Source organism: Drosophila kikkawai, chromosome X (genome assembly GCF_030179895.1).
Source record: "Drosophila kikkawai strain 14028-0561.14 chromosome X, DkikHiC1v2, whole genome shotgun sequence".
In the NCBI taxonomy this organism is placed as follows: Eukaryota; Metazoa; Arthropoda; class Insecta; order Diptera; family Drosophilidae; genus Drosophila; species Drosophila kikkawai.
This window is the reverse complement of record NC_091733.1, coordinates 17,467,384-17,494,191: the sequence shown is the minus strand read 5'-3', so window position 1 is coordinate 17,494,191 and position 26,808 is coordinate 17,467,384. Positions and strand designations below refer to the sequence as shown.

At 39.8% G+C, this 26,808-nt stretch overlaps 1 protein-coding gene across 7 annotated transcripts in view; it reads right to left on the bottom strand.

Annotated features, from left to right (window-relative positions):
• sgg (shaggy) overlaps positions 1 to 26,808 on the bottom strand; it is a 59,978-nt gene that overhangs the window by 3,363 nt on the left and 29,807 nt on the right. For 3 of the 7 annotated variants that reach the window (XM_017162497.3, XM_041774982.2, XM_017162495.3), the window contains 8 exons: positions 8,028 to 8,218; positions 7,882 to 7,965; positions 6,967 to 7,077; positions 6,668 to 6,905; positions 6,406 to 6,599; positions 4,576 to 4,765; positions 4,007 to 4,492; positions 3,501 to 3,862 (listed from right to left, as the gene is read on the bottom strand). In XM_017162497.3, coding sequence (XP_017017986.1) covers positions 3,660 to 3,862; positions 4,007 to 4,492; positions 4,576 to 4,765; positions 6,406 to 6,599; positions 6,668 to 6,905; positions 6,967 to 7,077; positions 7,882 to 7,965; positions 8,028 to 8,218 — 1,697 coding nt within the window. In that variant the 3' untranslated portion in view covers positions 3,501 to 3,659. Of the gene's footprint in view, positions 1 to 142; positions 2,882 to 3,500; positions 3,863 to 4,006; positions 4,493 to 4,575; positions 4,766 to 6,405; positions 6,600 to 6,667; positions 6,906 to 6,966; positions 7,078 to 7,881; positions 7,966 to 8,027; positions 8,219 to 8,435; positions 8,716 to 16,961; positions 18,918 to 26,808 lie in introns of those variants that run through there. The other 4 variants (XM_017162494.3, XM_017162491.3, XM_070288442.1 and 1 more) reach the window with 4 other exon arrangements.

Sequence of the window (26,808 nt, the reverse complement as noted above, 5' to 3'; positions counted from 1 at the left end):
GAAACGGAAATGGAAAACGGAAAACGCAAAAACGTAAAGAAGGAGAGCTCACACTGAACAAAATTATATATATGGTAGACTACGGTATAGATTCTACGTGAGATAAAGGAAAGGCAACGGAAAGGTTTTACTTTCGTTTAAATATTGTATTTGTTTCTCTTTTTATTTGTTGTATCTTGTTGTAGTCATTTATTATCATTATCATTACGGCTTCTTTGCTCATCATTATCATCAACGATTCTATATATTATCATGATTATTACAGCATTACATATACAATTGTCAGAGTATGCGTATGTACGTGTACGTGTACAGTGTACGTGTGTTGGTGTGTATTTAGTATAACTTTTCTTTTCGCTTTTTTTATGGATTTTTTGTTTTCTTTTTTTTTTTATTTGTAATTAGCAAAATTAAAAATTAAGGTAAATGTGTTGAATTTTTTGTTCTTTTTCCTCTTTATTTAGTACGCTTGGTTGTTGGTTTTTTTTTTTTTTGTTTTATTTATTTTTTTATTAATTTTTTTTTTGTTTTTTTATGTGTTGTTTTTGTGTGTGTGTGCCTAAATTACTAGGAAAAATGTATTTTCTTCTGCGTGTGTGTGTGTGTATCCATTAATCGTTTATAATTAGCATACAAATTAGTTTAGGGTTTCGATTATAATAAACTATAGAAATAAATATATAAGTTTTTCGCTCACTTCTCCATCTAATTTGTAATCCATTGTTATCATTTATCATGATCATCGTCGTTATCCATCTTGCTTATGCTAATGCAAACATTTTTATTTCTTCAATCATTTGTTTTGCTTTTTTTTTACATTTCTGCTAACCGTAATATATATATATTCTGACGAAAAGTAAGTGTAGTAATATTTAGCAGCTCTGAGTGGGGAAATATTTTGGGGAAGATAGGAGAGCGGGGGAAGAGGGGGGAAGAAAAGGCGACACTGACTATGCAATACTAATTAATTTTGGACCTTATCTACATATTGCAACTAAACCGTCGGTTCTCAGATGCCAGCTATCATCATCATCATCATCATCATCGTCTATCGTCCCTGCTAACTGATATCATCTGCCATCTGTATCCAGTATCCGTAATCTGTGTATCTGTTCTATAACGTCAAAATCTCGACTACTGGCTAAATAATAATACATACATCCTTCGCTTAGATATCTGTACATATATATTCAGATACAAGAAAAAAAAAACAAAAAAAAACATATTTAGTGTACATCAATAATAATCGATTATAAGCGATTATTCTGTAGATTATATTACGATTTCCACGCGCGCTCTCTCTCTCTCGTTTGTTTTTTTTATGGTTTTGGATGCATTTCTCTCAGTGTATGTGGTTTGTCAATTAATTATTTGCTTTTATTTATTACAAAATAATAATAATAATTATTTAATAAAAATAAAAATAATTTATTTATTTAATATATGTATGTATACATAATGCGTGTGTTTTGCAAAAAAAAAATTGTGTTTGTTTATATTTATATAAAGATTATGTATATATTATAATATATATGAATAGTTTAAACAGTTTTGCTTTTTGTTTTGTTTCTTGTTCTTCTTTTGTTTTTGTTTTTTTTTTCATGTTTTTTGTGTTTTTTGTTTCTTTTCCTCTTTTGTTTTTTTTTTTAATCATTTGCTTTAAATTTAGGCTTTAACATAACATTAACTTTATGCTCTCGTCTTCAGCTTCAGCTTCTGCTTTTGCTTTCATTGTTTAGGGTAAGGTCTTAGCATCCTCTTGAACCTTTCCACCTCAATAACTTTATATTTATCTTTATGTTTATGTTTATCTTTATCTTTATCATTATCTTCGTGTTCCACCTTCGCCTCGATCTCTTCGCCATCAGTATGTACTCTTGCTTTGATTTAAGGTTCATTTGCTCATAATTCAATTGCTGCCTTCGCTTAATTGTTACTACACAAAACTCTCGGTTATTCAGTTAGCGTTCAGTTGGTATTAGTAATTAATTAAATACGCGGTCTCCTTATCAGTTAAACATACTAAAAACAAGGTGGTACAAATAAAAATATGCCATGACTCTGTTCAATATACACATACAATAATTATTTATTTAGGCTTTTTCTAGGCGTCAAAAAAAAAAAATTATAATCATAATAGAAATAGGAAAAGGATATGGGAATATAATTAATATATAGCGAGACTGAGTGAGAGCGAGAGCGAGAGGGAAGTAGGAGGGAAAATACATAATATATATATAATAATTAAAATGACAATCGATCAGCGCTTTACTATTATGCATAGATTTATGTGTGTTGGTTGTTTCTTTTATTTATTATTTACCATTATTGTTTATTATTATTATTATGCTTATTAGTTTTATTTTAGATTTAAAATAAATTTAATTTTACCTAAGTAAAATGTGTTTTTGTTATATTTTTTGCGTTTGCCTTGGCTTCTGTATCCCTACGACTTTTACTTTTACTTCTGCATCATCGGTTTCTGCTTCCCGCTTCAGCTTGTGCTGCTGCTTTGCTCTTTTCTGCTTCTGCTTTCTGCATTCGGGTTTCTGTTTTGAATTGTTTGTGGTTTTGCTGCTGTTCGCTTTCTCATCAGTGTTGCATTAATTAGGTTTATTATTAATTATTGTGTGAATATGTTGTATGTAGGCTGTGGTATATATCCATTTTTTGTTTTTATGTTTTATTGTTGCTCTCTTGTTGCTGCTGCTGGCTTAGCATTTTTCGTTTTGGCTTCTAAATATATGCTTGCTGCTGTTTATTACCATACATATATATATACGTGGATATATATATATATATATATATATATATATATTTATACATAGAAGTGTGTGTGTATGTACGTGTGTGTAGGTATGTTACTATTGCCCCTATGAATCTGTAAATAAAAAGTTTAAAAAACAAACGAAAAGAAAATTAAAATTAGCGTCACTAAAAATTAAAAAAAAGAAATAGAATAAAAATGTGTGCTATAAATGAAGAATAATGAAAGCAGGTGGCTTGTTATCGATAACGATGACATAACACAGGTAAAGCTGTGGAAGCAGGGGCAACACCAATCCCCAAAAAATAAACAAAAAATGCAATTAAAAGGCACAATTTCGTTTAGGTTTCACTAATATCGCTGTGCATATGGAGAGACCAACCCTTTTTAGACTGACCAGCCCGTGGAATGTTCATCCTAACGAGTGACCAGCCCGCGAAATGTTCATCTTAAAAGTGACCACCCAATGTAAATTTCATTTTTCATAAGCTATTTTCCGGCAGAGAAAATTTACAACAACCAAATGTCCATATTTCCAATATTACCCTTTCTGGCTTTGCTTTGAGAATGTAACTAACCTTTTCTAATATTTTTAATTCTTGTTAAGTACATTTACCCTTGAAATTTTCAGCTACTGCTAGTTTTATTGCTCCGACTGTACTGCAAAAAAAAAAAAAAACAAAGCATTGGCAGGACGCTTTTCCCTGCCAAAATAAAAAGATAAACGGAAATATTTGTAGGCCTAGTTTTAACGTCGTGTTGGCTTTAATTATTTTCTATTTCTTTAGGGCCTTGAGTTCTCTTGTAGTTTCTTGAGGTGGCTGCTCTTGAGATTCTTATGATGGTTCTTCTTAAGATTCTGCTATTCGTGGACTTTCAAATAAACTCCCTCTCACACTGCTCTGTGGCTCTCTCTCCCTTTCCCTGGGTCGGCTCGGTTCAAGGGATGGGTGCTGCTGGGTGCTGGGTAAATGTGGATGTGGGTATCGGATAATGGATGATGAGTTCGGCACGGGGAGACCTGATTGCGCAGGAAGGGCTGCTTTATACGCAATGGTAATTTGGTAGGTCGCTTCATCATAAGATTGGCGCCAACTGATAATGGTTAGGATGAGGGGGATGGTTAGTAGGTGATTGGGTGAGTTAAAAGGTCGTATATACGGATGAGGATGGGGATGCGGAGGTGCATATGGAGAGGCGAAGGAGAGGAAACCGCTGGCTGGCCAACCGCCTACTCACCTGTTACATTGGCGCCACCGGCATTGGTCGTGGCCATTGAGCCAGCTGCTATAGCAGCAGAGCCCGCCGCACCGCCGCCACCACCACCACCAGCTCCGCCGGCAGTGGCGGCATTTGACTGCTGCGCAGTTGGTGCAGCTGCAACGGCAGACGGCGCACCCGATGCTCCGCCGCCGCCACCGCCGCTGCTGCTGTTATTACCGGAACCGGCTCCGGCGGCACTCGCTCCACCGCCGACTGCTGCTCCTGCTGATGCGCCCGATCCCGATCCTGCCGTGCCAGCTGCCGCAGCGACTGGTGCCTGCGACTGGGGCTGGCCGGATCCTTCCGCCGAAGCGCCACTTCCTGTTGACGAGACGCTGGTGGAACCGCTGGCCGCAGCAGTGGGGGCTGCGCCGGCCGTTGTTCGGGTGCCGCCAGTTGCGGCTGCGTTCTGGAGATGCTTGGGCAACAGCTGTGGCACTAAGCTAGGCTGTATCGAGAGCTCTGTGGAAAGGAGTGGCAGGAGGAGGAGGCGATTCATTAAATACAAACATCAGGCAATCAGAGTCAGCACCAAATCCACTCACCATGCTCTGTGAAGTTGAACAGTGGCGGCATCTCGCGACCATTGGGCAAGGTGTGGTTACCCTCCATGCGCAGCTCGTCGAAGAACGGATGTGCACAGGCCTTGAGCGGGGTAATCCGGGCGCTGGGCGTGTACTCGAGCAGCAGGGACACCAAGTTGATAGCTTCTGTAGGAGTGCGTATACGGAAAACCTGTGGGAGGAAGAACGGAGCAAGAGATCAATCAGTGTGTGTGTGTGTGTGTGCGCATTCCTGGGCAAATCGTCCGTGGGAGGAGCATCTTGTTGCAGGACAAAAACAGGGCGGGACAGAACATGGACAACAACAGGTCAGCGGGACAACAGGGCGGGGGCAGTACAGTAACGCAATCATCATCATTGGCAATTTGGACAGGACAAAAAATAGGGCACAGAGGAAAGCGAAAGAGAGACAGACAAACGCCTCAAGGATCCTCGCAAGGATCCCTGGACGGCGCTGGTGCAACTCATTCTCAACAGAGGCAAGTAGGCAAGAGGGCAGAAGTAGAGCAAGAAACCAAAACAATCAATTAAATTCAACTCCAAATCAATGTAAAAGAACCAATGTAGAGCACCACCTGTACAGCTTGCCGTTGCTGCTGCTGCTGCTGCTGGCAAAAGCTGGACAAGATCAAGCCAGAAGCCGCGAAGAAGCTGTATTCTGTATCTGCAAATGAGTGGCGAGACTCTGACCATGATAAGCTATGCGAGTGCAATTAAGAAAAATAACAGTGGGAAACCTAAACAAAGATTTTGGCAGGGTGTAAGCCCCAAAGGGTATGATGCCAGGCCTAGGAAAGGCAGAAAATATCGAAGCTGTATCTATATTTCATCTGAAGGCTGTTCAATATACGTGGAAAAGGACAAAAACAACCGGATAACTCTTTTTTGAACATTTTCTAAATTTTTCGATATTTAAAAATTGAAATTTCAAAAATTTAATATCATATTGAGCTTGAATATTTGTGCCCAAATAACTTTGTCTCCCGATTACATGGGATATATCGAAGCAATATCGTTAATTTATTCCATTTAATATATCGAATTAAAGTTCTGTTTCCAAAAGGCTTTATCTTGGTTTAAACCATTACAGTTTGAAAGAGATATAAAAAGATTATCGAAAATGTAGTTTTAAAATAAATCGATCAAATAAAAATGTTTCGATATTTTTCAATATTATTGATAATGTCGAAATTTTAAATATTATATACATTATTGATAGATCAAATATCTAAATTTCAAAATCTTCTATGTAAATTCGTAAATAATTTTAATTATTTCCATTTTCGATTTTAATCGATTATAATCGATTTACTTGTAATATTTTTAAGAGGGAATCAATTTATTTGCAGCTCTAGTCCCTAGTAACTCCCCTGTTATTCATGGGTTATTTGCTAAGGCATTATGGCATTAGGGAATTATGGCTTTATATCAGCAGCAAATAATTTTTGAATAATGATTTTTGACAACAAATTTTCCTTGGATTCATTTCGGATTCGTTTCTTGGCTTACTCTCAATCGTTGTTTCTGGTTTAGGGCATTTGGAAATTGGGTGCGTTCGAGTAGTGACTGCAACGAGTTTTTATATACACAACACAGATTTTCGGTTAAAAACACATTTTGTTTTGAAAAGAGAGGAGACAGTAGGGGGTAGGTAGGTGTAAATAATGGGTCGAGGCGGACGGCTGGCTTTCCCTGGAGAGATACGAGTGAAGGAGGCGCGAGACCGGGGAGTAAACATGAACGATAAGCGATAATCGCCAAGGATCGTAGTATATAATATATATCATTTTTAAGGGACGCTCCGCCACTTACTTTCTGCCATGGATGACTCTTAATTTGTGGAAACTTGAATTCCGTATAGTTTGGATTCATTTCGCGTATCTGTTCTCTTGTCGGTGTGCCCAGGACCTTGATGACCTCAACTAGCTGATCGACACCGGAATCGCCAGGGAAGATGGGCTGGCCCAGCAGCAGCTCGGCCAAGACGCAACCGGCGCTCCACACATCTGTAAAAAGAGAGGGATAATTAATTGATTAATCAAGAAAGAGGGAGAGAGGGTGACTGAACACTTACCGATCTTTGTTGTATAATTGATGGCGCCAAAGATGAGCTCGGGGGCGCGATAATACCGGGAACAGATGTACGATACATTCGGCTCGCCGTGCAGCAGCTGCTTGGCGCTGCCAAAGTCGCAGAGCTTTAGCACAGCCGTCTCCGGATCGAGCAGAAGGTTCTGCGGCTTGATATCACGATGGCAGATGCCCAGCGAGTGGATGTAGGCCAGACTCCTGAACAGTTGGTACATGTAGAGCTGTCAATTGAAAAGATAGTATTAGATCACAATCCAAAGAGAGAAAGACGACTTGACTTACCCGAATAAAGTTGATTGGTATCGTTTGCTTGGTTTTGGCATATTGGCGAGCCACTTTGTATACGGTTTCTGGTATATATTCGAGGACTAAATTCAAAAATACTTCATCACGCTGCCAGGAGAAGGATACAAAGTCGATTAGCATTTACATTTAATATATTCAACAGGCATTATTATTGTATGTGATCCGTGTATGGATTTATGTGGGGAGAGAGAGTTTGACCGATGAAGCTGCGAGCACTCAACATGCGTTTCGGGTTTGCGGTTTCTGGGATTCGTACATATATAGATCTCAACATGGCATAGCAACTAGCATATAGCAGCGGGGTTCGAGTCACAGGAGGTGTGTCTATCTGTAACCATGCGGTGTACGCTTCACAGTACTTTCTTCCTCTTGAACTTGACAGTTATTACATAGCATTTCGAATGAGAGATTGAGATACAGACTGAGAGAGATTGAGAGACTAAGATTGAGAGTTGTTCGCTGGCTGAATGATCTGAGAGACTCGAAATTCGACTGTTTCGATACCTGAGGCTTAAGCACACTCGCGAATATTCCCAAATCGATGGGGAACTCGGCCAGCTTTGAGACCCATGTTTCAGTTTCAGTATCAGTTTCAGTTTTAGTTTCAGTTTCGATATGCAAGTGAAAAAGATTCAATTCAATTGGTAAGCTTAGCTCGGAAACCTGCCAAGAAACGCTCAGCGATAAGACGCTCAAATAAATATATATTGTAATCCAAACATTGAACTTGGTGCGGCGGGAGGTAGTAGTAGTAGTTATAATAGTGGTGGCTCCTTTATTCCCATCCGCACCAAGTGATCGAGATTACCGGATATATGTATGCGCTGGCAACTTCAGCAGTTCGTTTTCTACCCAACGGAGACCGGACTTGTGCCAGGTCAAGTAACTCACCTTTTCACCGCTCGAATAGAAAAAGTACAAAAGCTTTACAATATTACAATGCTCCAATTTGCGCATAATTTGCAATTCACGATTCTGCAATGGGAATTAAGTAATTAATTCACACAAATATATATAAATACTGGATAATTACGCACCTTAAATCGTCTGTCTTGTAAAACTTTTTTGATTGCCACCAGTTCGCCGGTGTCGCAGAGCTTCGCCTGGAACACCACGCCGAAGCTGCCATTGCCGATGACCTTTGTGTCTGTATAGGAGACCTCTTGTACACGATCGGTGCCTTGGCCGGGGGTTGCGACGACTGTTGTGATTTTGGAACCATCGCGACCTGTTGAGAATCCAAGGAAATGTTGTTAGATAACTATATATAACATATAAATGTAATATAGTATAATACATAATGTATATACACACACACATATACCTAATAGATTCAATTTACTCAGAGAGAATCGCTGGTGCTTAAGCTGTTTACCTCTAGATACTTCCACCAGCAATCTCTCTGCGTTTACCCACCCAACCTTAAGTTTCTAGTAGCTATACACCTGTGGTCTCCCAGGCTCCCTCCAGCTTCTCCTTGCTCCTATCGACCTCCTTTGGAATGGACAGTGCCACACTGTGCTCGGGCCACAAGTCGTTCAGCTTGCCGATCAGCTGCTTCATGCCTATTACAGCCAATATAACCATGCACATGTGTATATATTTAAATATAAATATATTTATAATCAAGAGGTAGTCAGAGAGGAGGAGTCTTGGTCTCCGTAGAATGTGTTAGTGGGAAAACTGGACAAGAGCTTAAAGAGCGGAGAAGTTGAGCTAGTTAGGGAAGATATATGATTGAGAAACCCCATGAGTTATGTAGAAAAGGTATCTTGGAAATTTCCTAGTAAAAAAAAAAAAAACAAACAAAAATCGAGATAATATAAAAAGCTAAACCTTAACCCTCTAGGCAAACCCTTTAGTACAAATAAAGGGAAAATATTAACCTTAATTCAAAATATTTCAGTTTCTCCTCCAAAATCTTGTAACGCTTTCAGCTTTGTCTAAATTTTTAATTATTTTGTGTCACAAATACAAAATTATTATGCCTGATTTCTGGTTGTATGCCGAATCATTCCCTGTGAACCGATTCCTTTGCCTTTATTTATTTTGTTATAGTTCTCTTTTCCCAATTAATTTTGGCATTGGCGCCAAAGATGCCAATGATAATGATGGCCCTGATGACTATGATGACGACTATGATGATGACTATAAGATGAAGCGGGCAGCTGCTGCTGCGATCAATGGACGGACTGCCGTGCTCTTGGGACCTGAGGTTTTGGGGAACGGGGAAATGATATTTCGGTGGGGGGTTGCTCTCATCTCTGTACTTGGATCCTTGTACTGCTTGCCACCGGCGCCTCCACCGCCTCCACCGATGCTGGCGATGCTGGCTCCACTGCCGCTGGACCGATTCAGGGGCTTGGTCTTCTTAAGGGCGGCGGCCACCACCAGCGAGGACGAGCAGGCGGACTGAGCCGCCTTGGCGGCAGCGGATAAAGGCTTGTGTTTGCCATTGGCAGCCTTAGACTTGGTGGTGTGGCGAGAGTCCGAGCCGCTGCTACTGCTGCTGCTGCCACTTTCCGATGAGGAGGCACTGCTGTCGGTCTCCGACTCACTGCTGGCGCTGGACGAGCTGCTGTCCTCTTCGCCAGACTCTGAATCATCGGAGTCGTCTTTGTCGTTCTCCTCGCTGGAAGATCTCCCGTTGCTCTTACTCTTGCTCTTGCTTTTGCCCTTGGTGCCAGCGAGAGGCTGAGTGGGCGGAGCTCCGCTCAGAGAGGCCCTTTTGCTCCGAACTCCTGTCGCTTTTGCCGCTGCCGGTGGTTTGGCCAGTGAGGAGGAGCTGCTGTCTAAAGAGTTCTGGCGAATGGATGTGGTACCCGTTCCCGTTGCTGTGCCCGAACCGGAGGCGGCTCCTCCATCCGATTCGCTGGCCTCGTTGTTGTTGACGGATCCGATCGACGGCCGTTTCTTCTTGCGGACAACGCGCACCACCTTTCGGACACCACGCGGCACCGCCACGGGCACCGCAACCTGTGACCTATCCACCTTGAGACTGCCGGCGGAGTCGAGCCGGAGCCTGCACCACCGAACCAGAGCAACACCGAACCACTGTGCCCGGCCAGCTAGCGGGTGTTGGTGCTGGTGCTGATGCTGCTGTGGCCTAGTTTTATTTTCGGTTCCTTTGACGTTTCTCGAGATCAATCGGACGACTGATCGATCTTCAAATAGCCAATATCCAACAGCCAAGAGGCAATAACCAATAAAAATAAAAAGTTGAGAAAAGTGCAAGCACGCGGCACAGCAACAACAATAGCAACAAAATAAATATATATATCACACAAATTACAACAATTAAATGATAAACTAAAAAAAAAAAAAATAGCACAGTCTTCGATTAAGCGATTTAGCAGCGAGTTTTTTAATTGATTTTCGGTAATTTTAACTTTTTTTTATTTTGTTTTAAGAATAAAAACAGAGAGGGAAATCCGCTTGATCCCAACGATCTGATCGCTCGAGCCTCCGTTGCACAATTGGCCAAAAAGAATGCAAAAAACAGAGGACGACGATCGGAAGCCAAAGACACGAAAAGGTGCGAAGATGCACGAAGGAGCACGAAGATGGCGACCGTGATGCCATTTTAGCATGTATATTTAATTAGTTTGTAAAAGAAAAAATAGAGACGAGGCTGGAAAGTAATATATTTGTTGTTGTCTTTCCATTATTATTTTTATTTACTTTTCAAAACTATTTACTACAAAAAAATAAGATAAATAAAGAAGAAACAAGGAAATAAAAAATATAAAAAGAAAAAAAAAATGGAAAATAATTAAGAATAACTTAATATTAAGCTACATCTTTACGATATAATTTACCCAATATTTAATTTAATTTATATTTATTTTTTAAGTATTTTTTTTTTAGTAATTAAGCTACTCTTTGTAGCTAGATATTTGGCGACACTAAGTGGCACCCGAATGCCAGCCGAAGTTTGATCGCTTGCGATCCACATTCACAATCCACATTCACAATCCACATTCACAATCCACATTCACAATCCACAATACACGTGAAATTCACGATCGTTTGTAAGCCCCAACGCATGCGAGTTTGGCGCGTTTTAAATCGCTTCCAAATGCCAAAGGAAAACATAAATAATAAATAATCAAATATTTGATAATTATTTTGAGCAATTTGTTGCGATTTTTGGGGTTAAATATTTTTAATTGCAGAGAAATTGCGGACTGCAAGGCCAGGGAAGATAGACCCAAAAGACAGAAGACAGACAGTCGCAGCCAAGCGTGGTCAAGCATGCGACAGCCACGCCCCCTTAATGGCGCAGCGTGCCACATGCCGCCCCCTTTGCTTTTCTATTCTATCTTTTTTTTGTGTGCTACGACCTTTTTGCGACTGACAACTGACAGTTCAATGCGATCGGGAGAAAGAGGCAGAGGCTGAGCAGAGCAGTGCGAAGAGCAAAGAACCAGAAAAATGAGAAGAACCCAAAGAAAGGGCGCCGAAGAAGAGCAATACAAATCAAAGGATATTATGTATTGTGCATATACGCAGCCAAAGAGTCGTAATCAAATTTAGTTTTATTTTAACGAACCAATTTAAAAGAGTTGCCACAAAAATTAAAAGAAGAACAACAAATTTAATGAAATAAAATCGAAAAAGGCCAAGTAGACTTAACCCGCTTCTGGCACTGACATTGTTTCTCATTGCCTCACAAAAAAAAAAAAAAAAAAAAAGGAGAACATACCGAGAGATGGTTAGATATGCCTTTTTGTAAATTCTAAGATTACAATTTACCATTTACTAGATGCCACTTACTATACAAAAATATATAATTTTAACCAATTTTGTATATCGATTAATTCCAACCACCGTCCATAAAGTAAATAGTTTGTAAGTATCGATTACCTCGAATTTTGAAACTAATTTATATTTATAAACCCACATTCACTCTTCATACAAATTCAAACTTAAATAGTGAATCGAATTGATTCGATAGTTTGTGGAATTATTTAACTAATCTACATTTATACTCCCTGAAGTTGCTAGCTTATAAATATCGATTAGCTTCGATAATTAAGGAATTTCACAACTAATCTAAAGACACATCTTAGCATATTCTCTCTACAAACTCTTTCGCCTCTGGCTTTTACGCGCAATTCCATTTGCGTTTATCGATTTGATCATCAGGTGTACATCGTTCCTATTTTAGCTCTCCTAGTCTCACATTAATCAATTAAATTTATTCAGAGCTACGCGCGGCTAAATCAATCAAATTATCAATAGGCTACACAACACACACTCACACCTCTCTCCATCCTTGAACAAACATTGAAAAACTGCACCGAAAAGAAGAGAAGGAGACGGAGGAGAAGGGGCGGTGGGAGGGACACATGGAGCTGTCCAAATGGGAAAGCAATTTGTTGTGCCGCCGCCAACGGTCGACGGAAACTAATCGATATACAAGCAGTTGGCACCACTTGGCCACGCTAAAAGGGGTTGCAATTGGGGGTGTTGGACACCCAGAAGGGGTGGCAAAGGAAAACAGCAAAGACGGGAGATAGAGTGCAATAAAAGAAAACAGGCCAAATCATTGAATCTATCAGAAAAAAAAACACCTATCCTCTATATGCCTCTATATGGCCGTATGGAGTCATCGCTTCTCGGCCAGAGCCGTGCCAAAAGCAAATTAACAAAACTCTTTCGGCTAAAATTAAACACAACCCACGCCCACACACACACAGCACCTAACAGAACAGAACACAACAACCACCCTCTTCTACCCCCCTATATTCCAAATTCAAATTCCATGAAATATCTATTCCGAGCCCTAGAAACTCATTCAAAACAAATGGATATACCAGAACCTATAATTTAAACAGAGTAATCGAGCTTTTGGAATCAATGATATATAGTATATAGGGGTAGGTCCTTGAAATAAACATGTGTTTTACTTTAGTTAACCCTGATTTGTAATATATGAAAGTATGTTTTAGAAAAACTAAAAAACCCCTTTAGCAAGCTTATTAAAATACGAAAAGTATGCCCTTATAATTGCATTAATAAAATTTTTCCCTAGCTAAATCAGCACAAAATTCCTCACCTTTTGCACCTTGCATTGCTCGCTGCTCTGCTGGCAATTAAAAAATACATATACGCACACATACCAGCAAAGATGTTTATTTAATTCAAATTGAAATTAAATTAAAATTGATTTCATTTTATTTTCTTTGGCTAACGTCGCTACCTGTCGATCAACGAGTGATTTTTTTTATTTTTGGGTTGGGGAAAAGGGTTGGCCAGGCCAGATGACGACACCACGCGGGCGAAGATCACGAGATGCAGGCAGTCTCTTGGCAATATCATTCGGATCTGCGATCTGCAGCCATTATCACTCTTGGCAGCATTATCACCGCCAAAGCAGCACACAAGAAGAGGAGGTCTATATGTATGATTTTCTAAAAGTATGCACCTGCTGAAGCATACTTTTAGGTGGCAGCCTGGTATCTCTCGCCAAGAAGCCAGCAAAGTGCTGAGAACTACACAGCAAAAATGCAAAATAAAATCAAGCAAAGGCAGAGAATTTGTTGTTAAAAAAAACAAAAAACAAAGCCCAAGGGAAGCCATTTTTTGCATAAGAGAAATCGATAAAAAGAGAGAAACAAAGAGAAAACAGAGACGATGACCCACCAAACTCTTCAAATCGCAGCTGTTTAAACTATAAGCCAAGCGTGTAGCTAAATTCAAGTTGCTAAAAAAAAAAAAAGGAAAATAAAATAAAATAAAAGCAAAGGCAAAAGCAAAAACATCAATGGAAAAAACAGCTGAGCAAAGGCAGGCACATTAAAAAACAACATGTGACTCAGTGGATCTCTCCATCGGCAGAGTACAGTGAAACCTGCTATTGGCCCATCTAGCAGTCGATAGATGCAAAATAAAGATTATGAACTATTTATAAACCGTTTAATTATTTCCACTCTAAAAGCACAAAACAAGAAAGAAAGAAAACAAAAAGCGAAAACCTTTTAAATTCCTCACATACAATTTTCGTCTCTCTTTCGTTTTTTTGCATCCAAAAATATACCAAAAGGCATAGAGATATTAAATGTTTATAATTTATACACAATTTATTATTCAACAATTCGAAAATGTAGTGTAGATGCAACACAACAGGTTGCTCTCTGTGCTTTTTCCACTTTTTAAAAAGAATTTTTTGAGGGATTTTTTCCCTTAACAACTTGATCATACAATTTTGCACAGCAACAGCTGAGGCTGTGTCTTTTATTAAATAGTAAAACAAAATACAATAAAACAGCTACTGATGAGCCTGCTGTTGCCATCGCTTCTTCGAAAACGAAACCGAAATCGAAATCCTCGTTATCTCTCCCAACCCCCCCAGCAAAGCCAAGAAAAAAACATATTTTTTTCGCCTCAAATCAATGGCTAAAAAATAAAATTAAGGCAGGGCAGGAAAAGGGGAGGAGGTTGCAAAACAACACACGACCAGAAGAAGAATAAAAAAAATCAACATCAACAAGCTTAGCGAGGAGAGACACGCCTCCATTTTGGTCACAAATTTAATGAATACGCATATAAGTCTATATATATATATATATTATATATATATACTCATGTATTTAAATACATATATTCTGGTGAACGCAAAAGAAATCATTTCACGAGTTCAATATATGTAGTATGTTTTGCTGGCTTTGATATTTTTGGAAAAGTTTTTTTTTCGCCCTGTCATCCGTTGAATGAGACGAGAAGCGCGTGATTGTCGCGCGGAATGACAGCAACAACAACTAAGACCGGGTAATCTCTGCTCCCAAATCCCCAATTCGGATCTAGATTTGGTTTTCACTCCCCCATAGGTGTGTATATATATAATAATAGAGTGTAAGAAATATAACCACTTGATTTTAACTGTTCTAATCTAAGATCACTTTAACTAGGCCTTACAGAGGGATAGTTAAAGGTTTATATATACACCATTATAGATTTAATAGCACCCTTGGTTTAGAAACTTTAGTTTTTAAAAGCAATTTAAATATTTTATAAAAATTCCAGTAAAGATACAAAATATTGTAATTTTTGGTAAATCTCCCGTTTGCCGCTTGATTTTGCTCTCTATATAGGCCCCATTATCAGCCAAAAGGCTCCGTCAGCCACATTCTTATCACTCAGCATCTGCGAAAGCTGCAAATCATTTATACGACTCTGGCCGGATGGAGACTGAGACGGCAACTTGAGAAGTTGGGAAGCTGTGTTGTCAGATGAGCTGATGGGTGGGATAGGGACTGGGACTGGGACTGAGACTACATAGTAGGTGTCAAGCACGCTGTGACACAGTGCCTTTGTGCCCATAAAGTAAAAATAAAATCGTAATGCAAGGGCTTTGTTATATTTCACACAGCAGCGTTATTAACGCTTCGCTAAACTGCCGCGGTACAAGATTCCAAAATGATGCAACAACAGCCTACAGTAAACAGTATATCATACGTAATAATTAAATATGTAAGAATGTGAAATTGAAACCCTACTAGGTGTACAAATACAAGTATCAAAATTACTCTACAAATTGCATAATTATTTACCCAATTGTGGTTAAATTTTTGGTAAACTCATTTCCCTGATTTTGGATTGTCACTTTTTGCGTACTTAGTATTAAGCAATGTAGTCTCTTTTGTACTATCAGACACGTATTAAGTGTATATATACTTTATATACATTATATTTATAATCCAAAGTTTGCCAGTCATAAAGAATAATGTGTAAAGTACGAGAAAGAATCAACATCAGCTGCTGGCATAAATCAGTGCTGCTGCTCCATCTCCTTCTCTCTTATCAACCAACCAAGGAAAATGTAACAACTGAGAAATATGGCCTGTTGTAGAGAAAATTCCCATTTCCCTTATCTACGCCTGCCTTTTCACAATAAAGACAAGATCGCCTTTTATATGGGCAATAAACAGAGAGAGATCCCTGAACATTTCCGCTCTGGTGTATATATTTTCGCTTTTGTTTTATCACACAAGAAGGGGAAGAGGAAAAAACTTGACAAAGCTATCAGAAAAGTGCACTCGTTCAACGACCTATATACACATAGACTTGTATATATTCATATATTCCCATAATAAATCCCACAAATTTATAATTTTCCACGAAGTAGACGTAGACAATTGTCATTATCATCATCCTTCTATAATTTCATTCATAGACCAATCAAGAATTTTCACACACAGACGTTTTACTTATCACTTATCACTTTCCATTAAATCCCCGAAAATTTTCCATCGTCATATAAACATTTATATGTATTTACCCCAAAGAATCATAATAATAATACTTATCTACATATAAAAGTCTTTGTATATGTGTGTGTGTACATAGAACAATCTCACCCGATAGTCATCAGGAGGAGGGAGTTATGAGGAATTGTTTCCATTCGTTCAACACTTACCTAAAAAAATAAGAGAAAGAATGAAACATTTTTAGAAAATCAGGGTTATATGGTAGGTAAAAACATTATGCACTATACTTTGACTCCACAAAGTTAATCTGTCTTAGCTTATTTTATAATTTAAAGTCAATTATCTTTCGTAGATACATTTAGGCCCAATTGATGTGGCCTTGAATATGGTATGTGTAACAGCTAAAAATTATATACAATTATATTAAAATCTCTTGTGGTTAATGGCTTAAAAAATTACGCCAACCTAATATATAATTTGCCACAGTGATTGAATATAAATTGATTTAATTCTTAACCATTATATATAATTTATGAAGTTTTTAAAAAATAAAATCTTTAGTAAATAGTTATTAGAGCAACTGATAAATTATTAGGTATCTCTTATCAGACTTTTACTTAATATCTGATCAGTATTACCGCCTTGCATTGGTCATAAAATATCTAGATTTTGATTCCAGAAACCGATTCCCCAATATCTTTTATCAATTTCTGCATTATTTTGAAAACTGATTAAAGCAGGTGTGCTGGGGATGATTACCTAAAATGTTCTTGAACTTTTGCACCACTTTGGTCCAACTGACGCAGGACTGTGTTCTGGCCAATTTGGCAGTCTTAACATTCTCGCCACTCTCGTCGCTGTCACCGTCAGCGTCTCCCTCGAGATTGGGCTCGGCTCCCTGCTCGATGTCCTCTGCGGCGGTGTCCTGCGACTGGTGATCGTTCTTGGGGCGGGTGCTGGGTATTCTGTCATAGTGGTTGTCGTGGCTATGACGGCGCATCTTCACGGCCTCATCTGCGCCGGCGTCCACGTCCTCCTCCACGTCCACCACGAGATGATGATTATGATAAATGGTGGTTGGGGGATTGGGTACAGAGTTATGTTTGCTCTTAGAGCTAGTATCACAGTGCGGTTCATCCTCTTTGGTCATACTATCGTCCACGGCCCCGCTGGCCGCCAGATTGGAGGCGACGGTGGTGTTGCGCTTCTTGCGCTGCTCCTCGCTCCGCCTCTCGCGCTTCATCAGCTGCTTCTGTTGCTTGGCCAGCAGCTGCTTCTGCTTTCGTGCGAACTTCTCGCGCAGCTTCGGGCTGCCGAACTCGTCCAAGTAATACATCGTGTCCTGCAGCCCGTCCTTGCGGTTGATCAGCTTCGAGTCGATGTGCGAGTCCTCGCTGATCTTGAGCAGCGGAAAGTAGATCTGCCCGTCGGTGGCCAGGCTCTTGGCATCCCGTCGCCGGGCCAGGGCAGCTGCCACCGTCAGTTGGGCCTGATCCGGTGGCAGGAGCCTAGAGCTACTCTCCTGCTTCTGCTGTTCCTTCTCCTCCAGCTTCTCCTTCAGCTTCAACGCCTCCTCTGTCGCTTGGTTGCTGCTACTTTTTAGGTTTATGATGATGCCCGACTGGCTGTCCGATTGGTTGTCCGCCTCCTCAACGTCGTCCACGTTGACGCCATCATCCTCTTCATCATCAACATCGACTACATCGTCGTCATCATCATCGTCGTCACAAATGTCCACCTCATCGATGCGATCCTCCACATCGAATCCCTGGGTGCCAGTGCTGTTTGTGCTCTTGTACTTGATGCGACTGCGCAGGATGTTTGCACTGCCGACGCCGCTACCCTGCGGATTATGATGATCCGTGCTGCCGCTGCTGCTCAGCTCCAGGGCGGAGGAGGCGCGCACTCGACGGCGAGTCTCCAGGGGCGTCTCCTCCGGATTGATCTCCGAGCAGTTGCTGCCGAGGCTTTCGCTACTCGATTGACCCGACTCCTTGGAGGCGACCGAGGAGGATGTGTTGGAGGTGGCTGCCGCGTGATCCTTGGCTGGCTTCTTGCGCGTGGCTCCCGTTCCACCTCCTCCTCCTCCATTCTCGATGCCGCTATCTTGGCTGAGCAATAGTTGCTGTCGCTGATGCTGCTGCTGTTGCTGTTGGCGCCACTTGCCACCGGGGGGCGCCTGAGCCAGACTCAGGGAGCCGCTGCTGCTGCGCGGCGGAGGTAGCTGCAGCTGCTGCAACTGCTGCTGCGATGCACTGGAAACAATTACTCCGCTGTCCGCCGATCCCGTGGAGGTCTGTGACGAGAAGCGCTCGCTCAGCGGTATCTTGATGGGCTGGCTAATCACGACGACATTGCTGTTATTGTTGTTATTGCTACTACAATTATTAATTTTATTGTTGTTGTTGTTGAATAGCGTTGTGTTTTGGGTGGTGGACAGTAGATTTAGCGCTGGCGCAGCGCCTGCTGCTGTCGCTGCCGTTGTTGTTGTTGCCATCAGGTTTTTAATTACCCTTTTTTAATACTCTACTATTTTCGCTAGAGTATTTTTTGTCAGCAAGTTATTATCAAGTGTCCCAAAGGCACAGTTTTTTGTTGTTATTGTTTTTTTTTCGTTTTATTTAATTGTTTTCTGGATCGTTTCACTCCAATGCGTTTTTTAAGCGTTTTTAGCGTTGATTTTTCGTGCTTTTTGGCGCTTCACAGTCACATTGCCTGCTCTCGTTTAAATTGAAAATAAATTAGTGCTGGTTTTTAAACAACAGCCGCCGTTGTTGCCGTTTTTGCTGCATTTTCAAACATTTCGTTTTTCTTTGGACCTGGCTAAATTTAGCTCAGCATTTTGCGTATCTTATTTTTATTTTGTTATTTTTTGACACCCAAAAAAAAAAGGAAAACAAAAAGCACACACCGCGCATGAAGCAAAAGAGAGAGATGTCAGGGAGAGGGCTTTTCCTCAGATTGGATATTTCGCTATTTTGGCTTTACTGTCTGTCCGTCTGCTTTCTTCAGTTTTATTTATTTATTTGTATATTTTTGCGTGCAACATGTGCGGCCGCGTTTGAGGTTGCGAATGAACTGAGAACTCGGAAGGCAAGAAGCCGAGAAACCGAGAAACTGGGGAAACGAAACCGAAACTGAAACCGAAACTGAAACAGCGGTGGCGGCACAGAAACGGAGGGATAGAAACACAGAGCACACCAGAGTTCCAAAAGTTATTATCGCTGACGCACGGCGTCGCAGCGGGTCAGCGGAACGAACGGCAATGGAACGCTACGCAAGAGAGGGAGCAAGCGATGCGACTGAGCAGAATGCGTCGACGCTTTTGCGGCTTTGGAACTGAAACATAATGCCTCGTAAAGAACGCCTGTGCCGGAACGTGGCGGAATGGAATGGAAAAGCTGCAGTTTCTGGAGTGCACGCGGGCGGAAAAGAGATGGCAATGCCTGCTGCTTGCTGACTGATAAGATTCGGTAGCCTGTTCCTCATGCTTCTTCTTGCCTTAATCTTATCAGCACTTTAAAATGGCTTTTTATCGGCCACAAAAATATACAAAAACAAAAATAATAAAAAAAAAACAATAGGGTCGTAGCCTGTTTTATTTATTTATGCATATGGCAGCGTTGTTTTATTTTTGTTTTTTTTTTTAAGCTTAATTTACAACTGCACACATTTATCAAGAGCGTTAAAGTGCGAAGGTGGTTAAAGTCAACAAATATAAATTAAGCAACCGCCAAAAACAGCAGATCGGCTAAAAATAAGCTCCAGGCTTAAATGGAACTACACCGAAAATACCGTTAAAACAATATGAAAAAGGCTTACAATCTTTGTAACCTTTGATGTAATATAATCATTTCAGTAAATTTATTAAAAATTCCCAATACTTATTAAATAAATAAATTCAAATGAAGGAACATTTCCAGTGGCAGCAAGCAATATAATTTGCGACGTCGAATTAATGTTAGTACTATTTACCGACTGCGGTAGTGTGTACTTTGCATTTTCCCCCACCGACACTAATTGAATCCAAACAGGATAATGCGGGACTATGGAACGCGGCAAAAGAAGAGGGGAATGAACATGGGAGAATGAAAGGTGATTCGAGGGGAACGCGATTTCGAGGACAACGACACATTAACGCAAAGGAGTGTCCGCATGGCAAATTGATTCAAACAAAATGAAAGAAGCCAAAAGTTCCACCTAAAGAACAACGGTAAACGTATAGAGACTAAACGTATAGAAGGTAAACATAAAAAAAGAAATAGAACACACACATATTATGGTCAGCAGACGACAGTGCGCAATAGACCAAAGACGAGACCCATAAAGGCAACAATACAATTATTGCATGAGTCGCCGGGTCTCTCTGTCTCCGTCTGTCCCTTTCCATTCCCCATATACGGTTTCAGGTTGAAAGCGGTTTTCCAACGATGACAAGTGTGGTAAAGTGGCTGGGGAAGGGAGGCCCAGAATGGGGCATTACGGAGGGTGCTTAGGTCAGTTTGTTGGCTTAGTTGGTTAGGTCATGCAATGTCGCAAAAACAAAGGAAAAGGAAAATAATAATGAAGAAGAAGCAAAACTAACTACTGGGGGTTGAACCAACAGGGCGAACTAAGCCATATTCCCCTCACACAGGGTGTTCACTCCATGCATAGCTTGTCCCTTAAATTTGTTTTCCTTAAGAAACGTAACATTAAGGTGGTAGCTATTACAAATTTACCGAATAAAATAATGAAAAAAGAGCAACAGGGCCTTGCCTGATCACCCTGTTGATCCCTGTGCACCTTATCCAACAGGGTGTTCCATGGGCTAAAGGGTGCTGCTTGCACATCATAACTAAGAGGATTTACCAAGATCTACAGTGTGCTGCCTGTTACATCCTGTCAATTCTTTAACTAAATTGATTTCAGGTAAAAATGGCATATAATTAAAATCACAAATAGAATGAATATTTGTAGTAGAAGTCCAGGTAGAAGAACAGATAGGACAACTAATTAACTAACTAACTAACTAATCATTATCGAAATGCGTCGCAAAATATGACTTGCAGGTAAACATGTCAATAAACCACGCCCTTTCACCTTTCTTTGTGCCTGCTCAACCAACTAAACAGAATTTTAAATCATCTCGCTAAACAATTTCCCAGCCCTTTCGTGTTGTGTCGTGTTGCCCTCCATCAACTTTTTCAAACTTTCTTTGGTTAACCCATGCGCGACTTTGACTTTGACTTTCGTCTTAGCTGACATTTTACCTTGACGATTATTATAGTATAGACCTTAAACGCTAGTCGAAGCAACCCTTTTTCTTACCACCACTGCGGTATTTGCTTTTATTTTTATCGACTTGACATTGAGCTTAGACTAGACGCAACCCCATTATTTTCTTTCTCTTCTCTAATTTATAACGTCTAAAAGTTATTACTTTTTCCCTGCCTTTGAAGAGGCCACTACAGGTTTTAGGATAAGACTGGATTATATTGTTTCATAAAATATATTGCTTATTTTTCAGGAATGAGGGCTTTTCAGCCAAATAGTAAAGTTGGGCTATTCTATTGACATATGAAAGACGCCCCTAAGGAAATTTCCCACTCAGCAAAAGTCAAATAATCAAGATATTTTCATATATCCGATCATTTCAAAGAGTATTTCTTAGACTTTCTTGGTCATTTCACATTCTCGTATAGCTATTATTTGTCGTATAAAATGTTCATTTGGCGCCGGGTTCGGAAACTTGCACTGTTCTCCACGTGCCGGGGATCGAGTTTCGAGTCGACTCCAATTTGAATAGCAAATGAGCAGGGGCCGGGCTTAAGTGCTTGGGCTTCTGAGTTGAGGAGGCGGGCCCCTCTGAAAGTCTGGGAATCGGGGAACTGGGGAAGACGGGGGCCTTTGGGTCTCTCGGTTCTTGGTTGTTTGTTTGGTCTTGAACTTGCATGTCGATAATGCGCCCTGACATTTTCCGTAGTATTAACGATGTAATTGCCCCAAGACATGTTTTCCTGGCTATTTTTACAGCAGGGAATTATTGATTCACGCTGATGTCGTAGGAGATTGTCAACATTTGTCGTGTTTCACAAGATTCCGACTCGTTCCGTCCGTGCTATTTTTTTAAGTTTTTTTTTGGGTCTAGGCTATGAAACCTAGTTGAAACTAAAAATACTATTACGAGACGGCGGCATCGAAAGTGAAATGAAAAACAGCAAATAAACCGAAAAGAGAATGCACTAAAAATAAAGACCCAAATGCAGGGAGGCGAAAAAATATATCAGAGAACGCACTTTTTCTCGATTCAATTCCGCCGTCCCGACGCCGCCTGTTGCTGTGAATGCAGCGCCATCTGCTGGCCGCCAGCAGAAAAAACCCAGTGAAAGTGAAAGTACAATTACGAGAGCATAGAATATAATTTTATGGGGGGAAAAACAAAGAAACACTAAAATATTTGCATTTCATTTATGTCGAAAAAAAAAAGAAAAGAAACGGCAAGAGGAAAGAAGAACGGCAGGGAGGGGGACGTGCAGAACGTGCCGCAGGAAATTTGCGCTTCTATTTGCCAAAGACTCAAGGATACCGAAAGAATACAAAGAACCAACGAAGAGTGGGCACTGCAGGAGGCACGGTATGAAAATATTTATATATTAAAAAAAAGTGATACAAATATAAATAAAAATAGGAAACAAATAATAAAAAATAAATAAAAAATGAAGCCCAAGAAGCAGCTTGTGCACTGTTATCGCTATCTCCTGCTAATGACCGATGCGGCAATCAATAATTAGAGCTGACCAAGGCAATTAACCCATGACAGACCGCACATCATCATCATCACATCACACCAGTGGCGATCAACGACCAAAGGCAGGCATATGACTCCGATAGCAACAGCTGGCTCCGATTTTAGCGATAGCGATAACGATAAACCACCTTAAACTGGTTGTGAAGGAGAAGAAACAAAGCGAAGAATGCTGATCGTAATATCTTTCCTTTGTTGACACTCTTTAAAATCTGGTTTTATTCCTATTTATCCCCATTTTGTTTGAGAACAACAAAGATTAAAACTGAATACAAACAGACTCCAGTGTCTATCCATATTTAACAGATAACAAATGTTCCATTAGTAATTAAGTAGCTACTATAATTTTCTAAATGGAATATAATTAATAATAATTATAAGAGATAATCTTAATAAACATGATTTTAGAATAAAGTAACAAGTGTTACTATTAATGCGTTCGCTGCTGTGTTTAAATGCAATTTGCCTGGCCAATCGATAAACCGAGACAATGAGGCAGCAACAAAGGGAAATAATGGCACACAAAGAGCGGTGAAATGGTGAATAGCCAAAGATAGAGGCGCCAGCCAGCTATGGAGAATCATTATGGGGGCGGGTGGGAATGTAAAGTCAAAGGAAAAACCAACGGAGAGGCGAAACAAATAAAATGTTGGGGAGGGTGAAGAGATGGCGGCAAAGGCAACACGCGATTAGTGAATGCCCAATCCCGCTAAACAACACCAGCACCCACCAACTCACACCTTACGCCTAACACCTCCTACCCACCGCCCACACACTTATTGTATAACGGTTTCATGTTCCACCAAAAGGCAACAAATGAAAAGGAAAACAAAAACTGGTAAGAACCGACAAAAAGCTAACATTCTAAGCGGCAATTGCGTCTTGGAAAACACGATAATTTATGGTAAATATTCCATAATCGAGCAAATATGTCAGGGAGGCCGATAATACAAGTAAATAATATATTTCTGAATTAAAACAATCAATATTCGCGTTGATTAGGTATGGACAGCCGTGTTTACTGGTATCATTAGAGCGGCAATTACATGATAATTATTAAACCCACTGACAGTGGATCACAGCTAACTTCAACTAGACCCAATCAAAATATTTAAAAGCCTTTAAAACAGTGTATATGACAACTTGCAGTGCGCTTCACATGTGGAAAACAAAGAAAAGCAAAATCGGATGCGATTTTCGAGACTTTGAAACGCTTAAACCAATTCCATTCCCAATTGTTTCCGATTAGTTTTGTACAGCGATATGTGGAACGCCCTGGAATTGAACAAAGAACCGAGTACCAGAGATTACGGAAGAAGTAATTGCATTAAAAAAAAAGCCCTAGAAGCCTGATATAAAACCAAGAACTTTAATCATTAACTGTTTTCAGAGGAAAACTAAGCATTTATAATATATTATTTTTAAATTGGAATTATCTTTAAAATGGTCAAGTCATTTTCGTGATTAACACGCAAGTGAAATTTCATCGGACTTGTTGGAATAACTTGATACATATATTACAATTACCATAAATAAGTGAAGTGAAGATATTACCATTAGCAAATAAATGATGAAATATCAAGCACTTCAAAAAAAATAATTGCCACAATCAAGTAGTCACTCTCTCTCTCCCCGTTCAAAGTTCCACTCACTTTGGATTCACTTTCGTTAAAAAAAAAATCGATCGGTCGAAGAGTGGGCTGATGAATGTCAAGTTGTCGCCACAAATCCAACAATAATTGTCGAGAGTGGCCTTGCTGCGATCCGTGGGCGGAAGTGGGTGGTAGTGGGAGTGGCATCACTCAACTACTGCCACTGCTGAGCCACCACACGTGCGCACCGCACCACACGAGAAATCATGAGCCAATCTTATCAGGAAAACAGCCAGCAAAAACAACAAAAGTTCAAGCAAATTGCCTAATTAATCAAAAATAATAATATAAAACGCTTAGCTAAAGTGAACTTTGCACACAGCCACACTTGCGGTCGAAATAATAGTACAACATGTTTTTTTTTTAGCACAACTATATTTCTACAAAGTCTTATTTTTTCAACCATAAGTCTCAGTAGTTTTTTATGAAACTTGAGTGGAATGGTACACTATTTGAATTTTAATAAAAAATATGTTTTATTGTTTATTTTGTATTACCTTTTAAAATAGTTAACTAATATAATAAGTAGCTATAAAATAGGCAGAAAAAACATGTTTTTTAATTATTATATTAGATGACATTGCGAGTTGACCAGTAGTGTACATGTGAGTGTACTAAGTACCTTTCCCTGTTAAATTTGGAACAGAGTGGAATGGAACAGGGCTAGATGCCATAATTGTTATATTAGAAGCAGCACGTCGAATGGATCGTGTATCGCCTATCTATGTGACCCCCGTCATATTCAAGTATGCACATAAAAAAGTTTATATATAAACCGAGAGCAGCGATTAACTTAAGTTGATAAGCCTCACACTCTAAATAAGCTTCTCATCCGAAAACCCCCCTGAGTAACCCCTTTTTGGCGCGTTGCCAGGCAAACTTCAGCTTTCCTTGCTGTTAATTGTCCTTTGTTTTCTTTTTCTTTATTTGTTATTTGTTGTTTTACTGCACTTTATTATCATAATTACATGCACACATCATTCGCCCGAACAACAACAACAACTGTGCATTGCTCAATATAAACAAATAAACAAGCCAAAGAAAGTCAACTTTACTCTTTGATAACATAATTACAAAATATTTTTGTTTACTTTTTCAAGTTGGAATTTATGGGAAAGTCATTGCTGTGATTATAAAAAAGGAAAAACTTGGCACAATTTGCATATATATGTAGAATATATAAACAACAACAACACAATGAGTCAGCTATCTGAGACGCACGATTAACCCCTTTTATTTTTGTAGTAAATATATTTAATATACAACTTATTCAACTTATTACAAATATTATGAATCATGTTTCCCTATTTTTACCTTTCAGAAGTTAATCATTTCAACGACCTTGCAACCCAGCCAAAATAATTAGGGCCATTTACTCTTTACCAGACTCCATGACTGCTAGTTAAATATTATTGTAAGATTTGATACACTTCTTTTTAGTCTTGTAAAGGAGAATTTTCAATAAATAAAGGTAAAGTCTAGAAAAAAAAAAATGGTTAACAAAAAAACCCCCCATATTTGGTTACTCATCAAAGCCACAGTCAGTGGGTTAAAGCCACCGGGATTGGCGGCATTGGCTTAGTCACTCTAAATATATATAGTTTTTTTTTTTGTTACCCCAAACCAACCACACGGCGAAGCAAATTATAAACAAAAAAAAAGGCCAAACGACAAGACAAATTAAAAAAAAAGAGAGCGCTGTGTGTGCTGACTAAATGCAGAATTCCAAGTACTTGGGTTGTCCCCCAAAACGCGAAGCGAGCCAAGAAAACCGAAAACAAAACAAAAGCAAAAGGTAAGAAAAAATAAAGTTGAGTAAAAATAAAAGTAAGCCAGCGAACTCCCTTCAACCCGTTCTAAAACCTAAACCTAAACAAAAACTGAACCGAAACGGAATGGAACGGAGAGCGGGGGGAGTGGAGTTTTGAAGGAAACATACGCAAAACCATCAATGAATTTCATCAGCCAATTGAAGTGGCTATGGGGGCTCTGATCGCTACATCAATGTTTTTCAATTGAGGAGACCAAGATAGTGGTGTGGCGGAGATTTAACCGATTTTTCCCGGATTTTCCCACAGCCAAAGTGGTTGCTTGTACCCCCACAAATTTGTATTTATTTATAGCGCCCTTCTTCCTTCACTCTCGCTATCTCCTCTCCCCCCCCCCC